The 14,728-nt window shown below is 45.3% G+C and overlaps 3 protein-coding genes across 3 annotated transcripts; 2 read left to right on the top strand and 1 right to left on the bottom strand.

Moving 5' to 3' along the window:
• Positions 1-1,964: 1,964 nt before the first annotated feature.
• C922_02618 (hypothetical protein) lies at positions 1,965-6,678 on the top strand (the record flags this gene model as incomplete). The annotated part of the gene is made up of 2 exons (XM_008818217.1): positions 1,965-2,643; positions 2,774-6,678. The coding sequence occupies 2 exons, from the start codon at positions 1,965-1,967 to the stop codon at positions 6,676-6,678; spliced, it is 4,584 nt and encodes a 1,527-aa protein (XP_008816439.1).
• A 1,075-nt stretch (positions 6,679-7,753) lies between these two features.
• On the top strand, positions 7,754-10,090 carry C922_02617 (hypothetical protein; the record flags this gene model as incomplete). The annotated part of the gene is made up of 1 exon (XM_008818216.1): positions 7,754-10,090. One exon carries the CDS (start codon positions 7,754-7,756, stop codon positions 10,088-10,090), a length of 2,337 nt encoding a protein of 778 aa, XP_008816438.1.
• A 793-nt stretch (positions 10,091-10,883) lies between these two features.
• C922_02616 (oxoglutarate dehydrogenase (succinyl-transferring), E1 component) lies at positions 10,884-14,203 on the bottom strand (the record flags this gene model as incomplete). The annotated part of the gene is made up of 2 exons (XM_008818215.1): positions 10,884-13,881; positions 14,049-14,203. The coding sequence occupies 2 exons, from the start codon at positions 14,201-14,203 to the stop codon at positions 10,884-10,886; spliced, it is 3,153 nt and encodes a 1,050-aa protein (XP_008816437.1).
• Positions 14,204-14,728: the final 525 nt, after the last annotated feature.

Raw genomic sequence — 14,728 nt, 5'->3', positions numbered from 1 at the left:
AAAAAAAAAAAAAAAAAATCCAACGGAAGTTCTCCCCCCTTTTGGTTAATAGCCAAATGCACACGGAGTAGCCCAAAGATTATCAAAATTGGTTGTAAAAAAAATAATAAATAAACAATAAAAATAAATAAATAAATAAGTAGAAAAAAAAAGTAGAGTAAATAAAAAAAAAAACAAACAATGGTCCATTTCTATGTTTTCCCAAACAAAAGCCGCGATACGCGTAATTAATGATGAGAAATAAAGACATAACAAATCGTTGCGCGAAGTGTGGTGGGGCACTTTTAGTTTTTTTGCAGTCAGCTGGCACCTTCGCTGTAGAGTGTGCATGTACATTGGTACACATGAGTATGCTTCTTTTTTTTGCCCCAAAAGGTGAAACAAAACGAAGCAACAAAAAGAGAGGGAAGTTCCAATCTTACCACAATTTGAAATCACGCTCGCTGCTCCCTCCCCAGCAGTCAATGCGCATCTTTTTTTTGAAAATATTTTTCCCCCGTGGTAGTCATATATACTTTGAAGGGCGACGAAGCTGCTTCACTTCAGCTTTTTTCACCATCGGCCATTTTAAGGAGAATACCTCAAACAGGTTCTTTTGGCCGTCCGCATGAGGAAGAGGTTGTATTTGTTTCCCATGGGTGCCATTCAATGTAGATGCACGTCTCCCTTTTGATGTGTATGAGCATAGGCTGCTCCACTAGGATAGACGCGGAAATGACACGGTTGAACCGGATGAATGGGCGCTTGTGTCCCCTACGGATTTAGTCTTGTCCAGTTGCCTCTCACAGGGGGGGTCCCTTTCTTTTATTTTCTCTACTTGACACGCTCTCCATGGGGGTAATACAACCAGAAGGATACGCGCAAAAGGGAAGCGTGCACAAAGCTCACGCATTATTGTCTCCACCTTTGCGTGTGACCAGGGCTCTACGAAGAGTAGTCCTTCAGTCCCTTTGGAGCCTCATATGGAGGCATCATTTCTTACGTTAAAGAGTCAATTTCACATTCGCCTCTAACGATGTGGGGAAGATAATTAACCCCCGACCATTTTTGCTCAGACGTTTCTAAAGATTTTGTTGTGATTTTCCCTTTTTGGCGCGCGTGGTTGAGTTGGGACCATTCCCCCACGTTAGCAACCGACACATGCGAATATCCCATGCTTAAGTATATATGTGCCTACTTGGAGGCGTACCTTTTACATAAACTGAGGTATCGCCTCCCCTGCTCGCCACCCTTTAGCTTTATATACCCCCCTTGCTTAAACACAACTGTTCCACGTCCAAAAGGTGGAAACTTTCACATTCTGGAGCGGTTAATGTTGTCCCGCGTTTGCATTTTCTTTCCCCTTTAGTTCTTAGGGGGGAAATATACAAAAGGGGAAAAAAAAAAGCAACAAATCATGTGGCACTCTTTAAGGTGTACATAAAAAAGGCAATTCTTTCTCTTTAGAAAAGTTAGTCATTTATGAATATTGCTTTTTTTTTTTCCCCCCGCTTGTTCATTCTACCTGTTCCCATTGCACCGCCTACTGAACCGTGTTAGGAAAAAATTCCAAACAAATGTGCCAATAGGCAGGCCCTCCGTTCGGGTATCTTCTCAAGTGGAAAGAGAGGAGTGCCAAAGTTAGATAAACGTGGAAGTTAACATCAGGGCAAGGTGAACACACTCGGTAGGGTTAAACCCTAATAAATATAAACCCAAAAGGAGAGCTTAAATTTCGACAATACATCGAATTATGTGATGATGCAAAACTTTACTTTGGGAACGCTTTGGAAAAGTCACTTGGAAAAAAAAAAATACCATCAGTTGAAAGGCAACAGGGAACGGAAGAGAACAGAAAATCAGTTCCTTCTCTTCCGCTTCTCAATCGGAACAACTGGCCTATGGCAAGGGATGGAGACAACCAGATCAGGTAAAAAATAAATACAACAAATAGAAGTAATCCCTCCCCCCTGACATGACACCCAATGATGAAAACTAACCATTCAAACGTAAGAACCAGTTTTGTGTACAATGAAAAAGTGAACGAACTCGTAGAGAAAGTTATTTTTTTGGCCAGGAGCTTATCACACTACAGAAAGAAATATGTAACGTTTTTGAAGATGAGGAAGTGCGAGGTGGGGGGCGAAACTGGAAGCTACCCGACCAGGGGGGAGATACAAAAAAGCAGCCTAAATAGAAGCGGCAACAGCGAGACAGGTGGGGGGTTAAAAGGAAGACGGGGAAAAAAAAACTACGCAGTGAAGCAAGCAAAATATAATGAAAAAAGCCCAGAAGGATGCAGCTTTTTCCACGTCTTCACCAGTTATGAACAACTCGTGCACAACCTACTCCACCTGTGCTGCCACGAAACGGACATATACATTGAATTTCTCTACACATTAATAATCAATAGCGAGCTATTTAATCACTTCCTCTACATATGCACATTCACAAGTGGAGACAAGGATGACCGATTTTTGCTCCTAATTTATAAGCACTTTTTAACCCTCGTTGAGTATTACTTCTACTTCAACAACTTTCACTATTTCAACGAGCTGTATCGTAGTCTGAAGGGAATTTATGATAACAAGGATGTGAATGAAGCGGGGCTACGGGAAAATGATAAAAACTGCCTGACCAGTCAGGCAAAATATGAACATAACGGTAAAAAAAAAAAAAAAAAACAGTCCAGTGCAGTACAATATGGCTAGCTGGATTAGCAAAATGGTCACTGCACACACGTCCAAATGTGCACTCATATGGTACAACCGCACTTCCTTTACACAACACGTAGATTCGACGACTCGGACGGAAGGAGAAAACAACTTTTTGTTCACCTACCCGAGCGAAAGCAGCGATTTTGTAAATTATGAACACAACGATGGAAGAAAGAAAAAACGGGAAATTCAAAACAGGAATAGGAAGACAAATTGCTCCATCTTTGAAGTGAACGAAAGTGGTAACACCTTTAAAGACACAGAGAAGCACCTTATTAGTCAGCACAATTTGTCCACTTCTACGAAGGGGGTAAAGCATGGAGCAGCTAACGATACACGTGGCGAATCCAAGTGCGTTGGAAACACAATTAAGACGGAGAAAATCTCCCATTCGGGAGAAACTTTCAGTAAATTCCTTTCCCACGCGTCGGGCGATGCGGAAGGAGACAACCAAGGTGACTTCCATTGCAACTACAACTGTGACTTCGACTATGGGGAGAAGAAAAAAAAACACTCATGCCACGGAGAAGTGGCACATGCATCGAATGCAAATTTCAATATCAACAATTTTTATAAGTTAAAAAACATGTTTCTAATGTTTAACAAGTTAAATTATGAGCATCTGTACATCCTTCTCTATTTTTCCCTGTCCATTTTGCCGACACTTTTTCACGTGTACCTCACGAGGGTGTTAATAACGCGGAGGGAGGATTCCATCATCAGCCCCTACCTCATGTACGTAGCCAAAAGGATAAAGGAGCGCTCCAATCGATTCTTTAAAATTGACTGTAATGGTAAAGCAGGGGAGAGGGGGTATCGTGAGGTTTCCGCTAGAGGAGAGGACCACATCGGAGTCAACATCACTGGCTCGATTAACAATAGGGATCTTTTTAAGGGGGATGTGCAAAAGGGCGTTCATGCAGGGGGGAGGCTTCACCAAAAGGGCGATCGAAGTGATGGAGAGCGGGGGGAGAAGCGAAACGGTTACCACACGGTTTGGGACGAACCGAATGACAAACTGTGGGAGCACATTAACCGCCTGAACATGCAGGCGAAGCTGGACACGCTGACAAGCGGAGGGGACGCCAGCAGGGACTACTCGGCCGTATTTAGTAGAAACATAAGCTTGTTGCACGCGTTCCAAATTAGGGGCGACTTTGAGAGTCTGAACTATGAGGTCGTGGATGAGCAGATGGAGAGGGGTGGAAACCGGAACGAGAGGAGTGGTAACGGAAAGAAACAGAGTGGCAACGGAAAGAAGCAGAGTGGCAACGGAAAGAAACGCAGTAGCGAGGACAAACCAGGTGGGAACACGCAGAGACATGGCCGGAGGCGCGCCAATCAGGAGAACCGCCCCTCCGGGGAAGCCATTTCGGAAGGGAGACCCAAGGAAGGACCGGACAGCACAACAAACACAGGGACGCCGCACCAAGCGGACCACGTAGACGAAGCAGCTTCCATCCAGAGCGTCCCCCTAATGTCAAGGCAACGCACCCCCTTGTACGATGCGGAGAAAGAACTGCAGGATGTTTTAAAGAAGAACCTACAATGGAATAGAATCTACTCATTTTACCAGAGCGAACTGAAAACTGCTGGCGGCTTGCAAAACGCACGGGGACTGCAAGACTTTATAAAAAGCATAAGCATTATCTGCAGTGAGCAGTTTTTCTCCTTTTATATGAACAGGATAGACATGAAAAAGTCAACCGAGGGAGATTATCACCTTTTACAAGTGGACCAGTGCAGCAGCGCATCGATGAAGCAGAAGACAGAACAGGAAACACATTGGGGTGAGAGGCATACCATCCATCCAGGAAACCACCTGCACATGGCTAGCCTGCACAAGGACACCACGCTAATACATAACGATTATATAAAAAAAAAAATTAAAAGAAACAGATTGTACACGTACAAGATTTTTAACAACCAAATTGAGACTCTCCTAAATTCGAAGGAGCTAGCTGAATATATTAAAAAAAAAAAAAAAAAAAAATCTCAGCAAGAAAAAAAAAAGGAAAATTTCATATATATGCAATCACCCAGTGGCTGTCCACTACTAAACAGGAAGAATAAAAAAAAAATTTCAGACGTCCCTTTTACATTCGCGCAAAATAAAAATGACAATTTCATCGAATCGGATTGCAACTCCTATGAAAATAGTGACTCCAGTGATAACCTCTCTATGTACAACTACACAAAGGAGTTCTACGCAGACAATGGGTTCAACATAAATGAGTTCGTCCTTTTTGTATTAAATTCTTTTTATCTCTTCATGCATATTCATAACGTTTACTTCTCTTGCACATATTTGAATGTGCTCCTTTCTTACTCGATTAAGCTGTTGTTTAAATATAGCAATCGATGTGTTGGTTCTCGAGTGTCTCGCCTTCTCCGTGGGCACCTGCCAGGTGAGCACACAGGAAAAGGGCGGCTTTTCCAAAGGTACTTCGCCACATACGGACAGGGATACGAAGATACACCCCATTTGCGTGTAGACATGAATATACCCCTACTTCTGACCCTTTACTACCTGTCAGATATGGAGGCCAATCTAGGCAATACATCCGAGGCAGCGATTGCCCCTTTCGCGGCACACAACGGGATGAAGATTGTCAGAAAGAGATCGAGTGTACGCGTGATGAGGTCACACACGCAGGAAGGAGACCTAAGTACAACAGTTAACCCACAGGAAGGAAGCGAATTCGAAAGGATAAAACAATTGACCGAAATGATCTTAAGGAAGAAAAAATTTTTTAATAAAAAAAAAAGGAAAGAAAAGAATCTCAATTGTAGCCTCTCCCCCATGTCCAGCAAATGTGGAAATAAAACTACCCTGCTGATGAACACATTTGACATTATTTTAAATTCTTTCCTAGATTTGTGCATTTCCATGTGTAGTGTCGACTTCAATTTTGTGAGTGACAAGAGGAAGCAACTGAACCGAAGATACTTTTGCAATTGCATCTGTAAGTACAACCACATGCTGAATAGGGAATACAAAGAATCCGCTTTGCGCAGATTTAATGAAGCCAATTATAACGACTCAGTGGAAGCGTACCTTTTCTACTTTGACGAGCTGAAGGGCCATGCCTTGTTTTCAAAACGGATTGGTCAAGCGGGCAAAGGGGAGGAGCAGGAGAAGCAGAAGCAGCAGGGGGGTCACTCCCGCACTAGACACAATCGGAGCGACAGCACCCATCTCAGCAACCACAGCGACGGAAGTAGCCATAGTTTGTATTTCTCAAAGGAGAAGCGAAGAAGGGCTTCCCCCCGCTTGGGGGTCAAGAAAAAGGAGAGGGCACCAAACGGAAGGGAACATAAAAACGCTACACCCGCCGAAGGGGTGAAAAATGACGGGGAAAAAAGGCTCCTTAAAAAAAAAAAAAAAAAAAAAATGGACGATTCGATCTTTTCCTACATGATGATGGCGCGGGAAAGCGCAAACGTCAGAAGTGACACTTCTTCGTCGATGACCGAAACGGAGGAAGATCACAACGGGGATGATGCAGCGATCTACTCAATCAACACAAGCAGCGATGGAAGTTTTCTCTTTTTAAAAAAAATGAAAAGAAAAATAAAAAAAAGAATTTACCTGGACGAAAATAACATCATAAAGATGTTAACCAGTGTAGGCTGCATTTTCATGAACAACATAAAATATACTGTAGGAGTTACGATAAGTAATTTGAAGAGAGTACACCAAAATGGGGCTTCACATGGGGCTTCACATGGTGCTTCCTATGCTGCCTCAAATGGTGCTTCAAATAAGAAAGAGCACTTCTTTAACCATCTCAATGGTGTCTTTTATTGCGAGAAAAAAAATTCCCACTTGGCGAATATATATAATCAGTACTTTGTGTCTTTTTTGTTCTTCTTCAAGATGCACTACCTTTTTTTTTTAATAAAGTATAAGTGCGAAAATGAGATTTTTCCCAAGGCCTACTGGTTCCTCTATGCTGTTTATTCCATCACGCAGGGGTGAGCAGCTACCGAGACGGGTCCACCTACATAGGGAAAAAAATCCCCCCATCGTCTTTGCAGATCGGCCCATTTTGTAAAGGAGGGCGGATCATTTTGGGGGGGATCTCCCGCGTGGATATGTTGAGAAAGCGGCTAGCACGACCATCCGTTTTACTTTTTTTTTTTTTTTTTTTTTTTCCTTTTTTTTTGTGACTTATACAACTGAAGCGGAGTTCACACGTAGGGAACTCTTCCGCTTCCATCCTTCATTTTAAGCCAATCGATTTCATTATGTGTAGGGGTTGCCATTTTTGCAGCCCCGCCCGATCTGAACGTGTAGGCACAGCTGCTATATCTGCGCTGTGAGTTAGCCTCTGTCGTTGACGGAGAAAAGAAAAAAAAAGTATACAGTCCCCTTCTGTGGTGCAGAAATAGAAGGAAGGCTTTGCGAATAAATGGGACGGACTTTTCCGATGCACGAGCTACAGCACCAGAGCGCTGCGACCACGATGAGTTAACTGTTAGGTGGTAGTGACTGTGGTAGGGTCAGTGGTAGTTTTTGTGGTAGTCTTTGTGGTAGTCTTTATGGTAGTGTTTTTATTTTATTTTTTTCTTTATTTTTATTATCATTTTTTTCTTTTTTGTGCTCTAAAGGGAGAACATTCCTTCTGCGCGGGAAAAATAGCATGGCCAATTCGTTCAGCTGAGCGTGTAGGTGGGCTTCTCCCCCCTAAGGTAAACAGCGCCTCTACGAAAACTGCTTTTCTTGGAGCCCATTACGAGAGATTCATTCCTATGCAATGTACGGTATGTGTGTGTATGTCGCGATAGTGCAGAGTATGACCCGCGGGTGTAGGTGGGAAAAGCCAAATGGGGATGTGCCCCCTCCGAGTGATTAACAGGGAAAACAACAAATAGTTAGGGGTCCCAAGGGGGGGAAAGTCCCCTTTTTTTTCACATAAACGTATCGAGGTGGAAGGAAAGACTCGAAAGGGGAATCTACTGTGAAATAGGACCACCTTTCGTGGGCCCCAGTTGAGGAAGTAAGCAGTACGTTGAAGCGGGTGGGAGGGTTCTACTTCTTGAAAAATAGCCAAATGTCTTTCCCGAAGTTGCTACTTTCGCTGCTTCTTCTGCTCCTATTGGACGTGTGCGAAGGTCGCGCGAAGGGGAGCAAGCAAGCCACCTTTTTCCTCAGCCATTCGGTTGTCCCGCGGGAACGAAGGAGATGCGCCTCCAGGGAACGGAAGCCGAGGAAGGCAGGGAAGGCGGGGAAAGCGGCGAAGGGATGCGATGAAAATAGCGGGGAAGGCACCGGAGAAGGCAGCGGTAAACGCATCGGTGACGGCAGCGGGGAACTCATCACGGACGAGCCAAACCAAACGGACCCAAAGGAGCAAAGTCTCAAAATTAACCAATTCGAAGCGGAAGAGGTGAAAATAAACTCAAACCTGAACGTCAACATATTTCGCAGTAGTAGCGATACGACCTCTGCCTACGACGAGGGGATCTGCATCTACAACCTTCTGAAAGATATAGAGGTGAAGGACGTAAAGAGGATGCCCATATTTGATCAGAAGCTAGCCAATGTCCATCTGGAAAAGGAAAAGGACTACATAAAGCTCAACCGAGGTGGGGAAAAAGACACCTATTTGGAGAACCCCCTCATATACAAAGACACAAACTACCAACTGCCCTACATCCTAAACTATTATCCAGACGACATGTACATTTTTAACTTCGACGGAGTGATAAACATGAATAAGCAGGAAAAGATTGTTGTCGCGTTTTTGACCTTTCTACGTTTATTTCAGAGGAAGTTTGTGGGAGGAAGAGACACCTGGAAGGGGTACCACCCTTCTCTTCTCTTCAATGGGAAGCCCATCGATGGTTTGGCCTTGTACAATTTTGTCCAATCGAGGAGTTATCTCTTCACGGAAGGAGAGCCAATCAGTGTTGTTCCCCCCCAGAGTGACGACCCCTTCATTCTTTTGAAACTGATCCCAAAGTTCCTTTACTCGAGATTTCTCTATCTATACAAATTTGTCAAAACAACAGAAGACTTAGTCATTTCAATTAAGTATGTCTTTGACGAGATCGATGCGATATGCACTAAGCACAACTATGACATTAACGAGATGCTGCGCATTTGTCGAGAGAAGAACGTCATGCAGGAGAAGCTGCAACAAGTGAGTGAGTATCTCCACGGGGAGGAAAAGAAGGAGAAGCTCGAGGAAGCAATTTCGAAGCAACCGCTAATGGGGGCAGCATCCCCAGACGGAACCCTAACCACGTCGCACATGGAGCAGCGAGCCCAACAACACATCTACAATCTCGTGAAGGAATTCACCAAAGGCACTTTCAACCCATCCAAGATCACCAAATATAAGAAGATCGAGAATTTGGTGAATGTCTTCCCCAGCTTCCACTACGATTTTGACGATTTTTACAAAAAAAAAATGAACCTCAAATTGTATCAGCGATATGGAGTCGATCCGAAATGGGTTCGAACCGAATTTGAAAGAACGAGGAGATTACTGCTGACGTATGAGGAAGATGCGTATACCCACCTGATGCAGTATCGTTACCCTTGTGAAGCGCTAAGTGAGGAGGAGAGGCAGAACCACAGGACGTTTAATCTATGTGCAGTCGATGTGATTAATCATAACATAAATGTTTTTAAAAAACCCATTTATGTCGTCTCTACGATGGAGAATGCCGATTATATTGAATACACTCTCAAACTGTTTGGCGTTAACATTTCTAATAAGGAGGATTCCCACCTTCTTCGCATTTTTGGGAAAGACTACCTTAAGAAGGAGGAAGATTCCTTGGGCGAGGGCGACTCCAACCCGGTCATCGCCAATTTGAAGAAGCTCTTCAAGTCACCCTACTTCGCAGGGAAAGAGGCTTCCCCAAAGGGAGGACAGCAGGGCGATCTTCAGGATGATTATCTGTACGACCCATATAATGTCGATCTGGAATATCTCAAACACCAGGAGAAGACGAAAAAAAGAGACTACCACTTTCTTAACCACAGGTATTACCTCGACATCCTGAGGAAGAAGTGTGACTTGATTAACTTCGTTATTGAGAGGTACCATCGAGACGATGTTTCTATCCACATAATTGACCACAAGTATGAAGATCTCAATGCCATGTGCAATGATAGTCGCTTCAGCAAAAAGGTTCGTCTGTACCTTTGCGAATGGGGTTACAACTCCTATGCTGACCGGCTGAAGGCAGTCCATAACGACCGAGTGAAATCCTTTTCCAAATCGTTTAAGCTCGTATGCTTGTGTTGGACGCCGCAGGACAGTCCACGCCGCGAGCACACCCACGGCCGGGGCCTTCCCACCGACTTCTACACGAAGTTTATGCTCAAGTACCTCGTCCGAAAGGGGCTCCTCACCCGGACGGAGGCCGGCGCGTAGGCTGTTAGGCAGGTGGCGATTATTCGACGGCTGCTGAGCCGCTGCTATATCACTTCTTGTCCGGTTCTGCGCTGCTTGCCGTTCGCACCGCGCTTCTTTTTTTTTCTCTTTTTTTTGTAACCCCTAGATGGAAGCCATTTTGCTTGTCTAGAGTGGCTCCCAACATGGGTAGACTTTTACACCACGGTTAAGGGGCCCTCCGAAAGGAGACCTCCCCGTTACATGTACCCTCTCTATTGTCTACGCTCCCCTTGGGGTGCAACTGCCCGTCCATAAAAGTGAGAAACGTAAACGAAACGTAGACGCAACGTAAACGCAACGTAAACGCAACATGTTAGAGGCCACTTCTTACACGGTGTGTGCTCTTCATATCCATCTGGGGGGAGATCCCCACAAAGTGGACCCATCTAACGACACGAGGGATGCACTAGCAAACCCACTCCACACGTACACCCCATTCGGAGTTCTTCACTTTGCGATCTGACTCCGTTTACGATACGCGACGGGAGAGAGCCGGGCGAAAATTCTCAACGAAAATGAAGAATCTCCAGTGCCGCCTCATTCGCAGGTGTTCAAAGTGTAGAATAGAAAAAAAATAAAAAATAAATAAAATAATAATTGCCCCCGCTTGGAGTGGTTGCCCTAATTGGGACGTCTTGTCAGAACGCGCTTAGTCGTGCAGGTGTAGCGAGACGCGCTCCCTCTTTTGAGGCACATGACTTCCCCCGCGGCGCTGCTCCGATGTGCTGCTCCGATGGGCTGCTCCGATGGGCTTCTCCACCGCGCCGCTCCACTATTCCACCGTGCCGCTCCCATGCGCCACCGCGGCGTACTTGTGCGCGTGCATGTGGTGCGCCTTAGACAGGTTAAACGCGTCAAGCAGAAACTCGTCGAGCTGGTAGAGATGGAGGTTGAGGTCTCCGGCGGACTGCGCAGCGTAGACGTCCCTTCCAGAGTAGAAGACCTGCTTCACAGCGATGTCCCAATCGGGATTGTCCCTTTTGAGCTGCTGAATGGCTGCCTCGATACGTCGAGAGACGTAGAACCAGGGACCCATATTCATGTGTTCTTCCTGAACCCAAATGACATCTCGCAAATTTGGATAAGTCTGTAAATCCTGCATGAATTGTTTAAAGGGAAAAGGAGATAACTGCTCAATGGTAGCTATGGCAATGTTTTTAATCTCATTGGCCTCTCTATAGTTTAGAAGATCGTAATAGACTTGTCCAGAGCAGAGGATGATCCGTTTGATATCATCCTTGGCGTTTAATTTGTGTGCTTGTTGTTCAGGTAAGTAAGGAAGGAACTCCGTCGATGTGACAAAATTTTCGATTATATCAAATGCCATTCTCATTTTGAGCATCTTCTTTGGAGTGATTGCAATGAGAGGTTTCCTAAAGGATCTATGCATTTGTCTCCTCAGAGCATGAAATAGATTGGATGGCTTGGTACAGTTAATTACCTGCATGTTATGTTGTTGTATAATCGTTTTGTCTTTCTCCACCGAGTACGTGGCGATGTCTTCTCTATCATCACAGAGCTGTAGAAACCGTTCAATTCGAGCAGAAGAATGTTCAGGGCCCTGTCCATCATACCCATGAGGGAGAAACATTACTATACCGGATTGCTTATTCCATTTGGTCTCTCCCGAAGCTATGTAATTATCGATCATAACTTGAGCCCCGTTGGCAAAATCACCAAACTGGGCTTCCCAGACGACTAGTGCATCTGGGTGTTCATAGCTATACCCTATTTCGAAGCCTAAAGCTGCATACTCGGAGAGTAAGGAATTATTCACTTCTATACTGTGTGGTGTTTTGAGAGCATCGAAGATGTTATACGATTCGTAGGTAAGCTGATCATGGAGTACTGCATGCCGGTGAGAGAAGGTCCCTCTTTGGGAATCCTGTCCGGAGAGCCTAGCATGAAATCCATCCGATAACAATGTTGCGTATGCTAGCAGTTCTGCAGTACCGAAGTCGATGTTCTTTCCTGTGTTTAGGCTATCGATACGTGCTTTAAACAATTTGGTGATAATCGGATGAGCATGGAAGTTCTCCCGTATGGTGAAGATTTGCTTCCCCAGATCAAGGAGGACCTTTTTTTCCACTCCTGTTTTTCTCGAGGGAGAAAACTTCTGCGGAGTTACCATATGTTCCCACTGTGGGAGGTATTTCTCCTTCGGGGTCGGAACAAAGGACTTTGATTTTTCATATACTTCTTCATACAGATTGTATATATCGGTTTTGTTTTGCTCAAACTCCTCCTGAGTGATTACTCCTTCGCGGATTAGCTTCTTACTGTAGAGGTCTAAGACAGATTCATGCCTCGTTATTATATCGTAGAGCAACGGGTTAGTAAATTTCGGCATGTCCAGCTCGTTGTGTCCGAATCGGCGATATCCAACGATGTCGATAATTGTGTCGATGTGGAACCTGTTCCGTATATCCAGTGCTAACTCGAAGACGTATGTTACTGCCTCCGGGTCATCGGCATTCACGTGGATGATCGGAATGTCGATACATTTTGCGATGTCCGTACAGTACTTCCCCGACCTTGCATCCACCGGGTACGTGGTAAATCCAATCTGGTTATTCACGACAATGTGTATGGTCCCTCCGACGTCGTAACTGGGTAGTTTCGACATCTGTAAGGTCTCGTATGCGATGCCTTGTCCTGCGATGGAGGCATCTCCATGGATGGTGATCGGTAGCACCTTTTCCTTCTCCTTATCATTGCAGTAGTATTGTTGTGCTCTAGCTTGTCCCATTAAAATGGGATCCACCGATTCGAGATGAGACGAATTATCTACTATCCCCATGTGGATGTACCGATTGGACTCCTCATCCAAATGATCAATCTCGACCCCCAAGTGGTACTTCACATCACCTGTGTTCCCCCAAATGTTGTCCGTGAATCCTGTCTTCCCCCTAAATTCAGACATCATATTTTCTAGCGGTTTGTGTAGTACGTTAAAAAGGACATTCAGTCGACCTCGGTGAGACATACTCATAAGGACACTATCAATATGTACCATCGCCGCTCTTGAGATCAGGGCCTTCATCCCCGTAATGAGCGTCTCGCATCCGTCTATTCCAAACCGCTTCGTAGTAGCGAACTTTGCGGCCATGTAATTTTCGAATATAAAAGCTCTAGCTGTGTTCTCTAGGATCTTTCTCTTCGCCTTGTTATCATATTGGAACTTGCGATCCTTTTCGATCCTCTTTACGATGTAATTCACAACACTCTCGTCCGTTATGTGCATGTATTCGAATCCGATCGTCCCACAGTAGGTCTGTTCCAATCTGTCTATTAGACTCCTCAATGTGCTAGTCTCCTTTTGATCACTGGAAAAACCAGTAATGGATGGCAAGTCGAAGGAAAATTCTGCATCTAGGTCATCCTTCGTGAACCCAAAATCCGAGTAGCTCATTTTTTTCTTATCCGTTTCATTCACCACGCTACTGTATGGAGGCGTATTCGGCAAGGGGAGGGGATTTATCTTTGCATACAGGTGACCCTTCTTCTGGTACCATCTGATTAGCTGCACTATTCGGGCAATGTCGTAGATGTTTCCCATTCTCCCCTTATCGAGCATCTCATTGTTGACGTAGGTGATCCGAAGATTGCTATTGCTTCGATTTGGGAGTAGCTTCCCTCCTATTCTGCTTCGAACTTCCCTCTCTGCTTCCTCCTTCGTGGTCAGCACGCGAGGGGAGGTGCTCCCGACAGGCCCCGCTTCTTCGGACATCTTCGCGAAGTAGAGGTCCCATGAGTGGTGCAGCGAGTTCCTGCGAAGGGGGAGGGGCGTATGTGGTGTAGCGCTAAGGGGGTTAGCGGCGAGTCTAAGGGTCTCACTTTGGCGCGCTACTTCGCCGCGTCACTTCGCACCGATGAGCAGATCTCCCACCAGTCGCGCCTCTTCGCAGATTCCCCATTTCACCACTTCACTACTTACCTGTCTTTTCGCCATGTCTGATAGGCTCCCTCAATGTAGGCAGCCATACTCGGGTTGAAGGTGTCGCTGCTCGCGTACCCACCCACGTGGAACCTCCGCCTGAGCATATCTCCATTCTCCTTGATCAGCTTATTCGAGTGCAGAATTTTCCTCATTTTGACGTGGCCACGTGTGCACCAGCCTGTGTAAAGTCTGGTGACAGACGTGTGACCCCTCTCGCGCTGCCGCTGTCGTGCTACACGTTTGGCTATGCACACAGGGGGGAGGTCCAGCCGGTCAACGCAGGCAGCCCATTTGTGCAGAAAGGGCTTCTGTACGGAGGTGAAAGCTCAGCGAGGAGGGGTCCCTGCGTCCTTTCATTCGGGTGACTCCTTTGGGGAAGTAACAAACTGGAAGGGACCAAAAAAAAAAAAAGGAAGGACACACCCGGAGGTGAAGGGCCTTCACGCAAGAACAGACTCTCTAGAAAGGGTCCACGCCCATAGGCTCATGTATGTTATACTGATTTGGCGAAACCGATCATCCACCTATCTCTCCAGAGAAGGCGCACAAAAGGGAGATACAAAAAGGTTCGCACTTCACGACTTCACAAAAAAAAGGAAGCCAACTGGTTAGCTATATCACGTGGATGAAATCGTCAGCTTAGCCTTGGGAAAAAAAAAAAAAAAAAAAAACACAAA

This window comes from Plasmodium inui, assembly GCF_000524495.1.
Source record: "Plasmodium inui San Antonio 1 unplaced genomic scaffold supercont1.9, whole genome shotgun sequence".
In the NCBI taxonomy this organism is placed as follows: domain Eukaryota; phylum Apicomplexa; class Aconoidasida; order Haemosporida; family Plasmodiidae; genus Plasmodium; species Plasmodium inui.
This window is presented reverse-complemented; position numbering and strand designations above follow the sequence as displayed.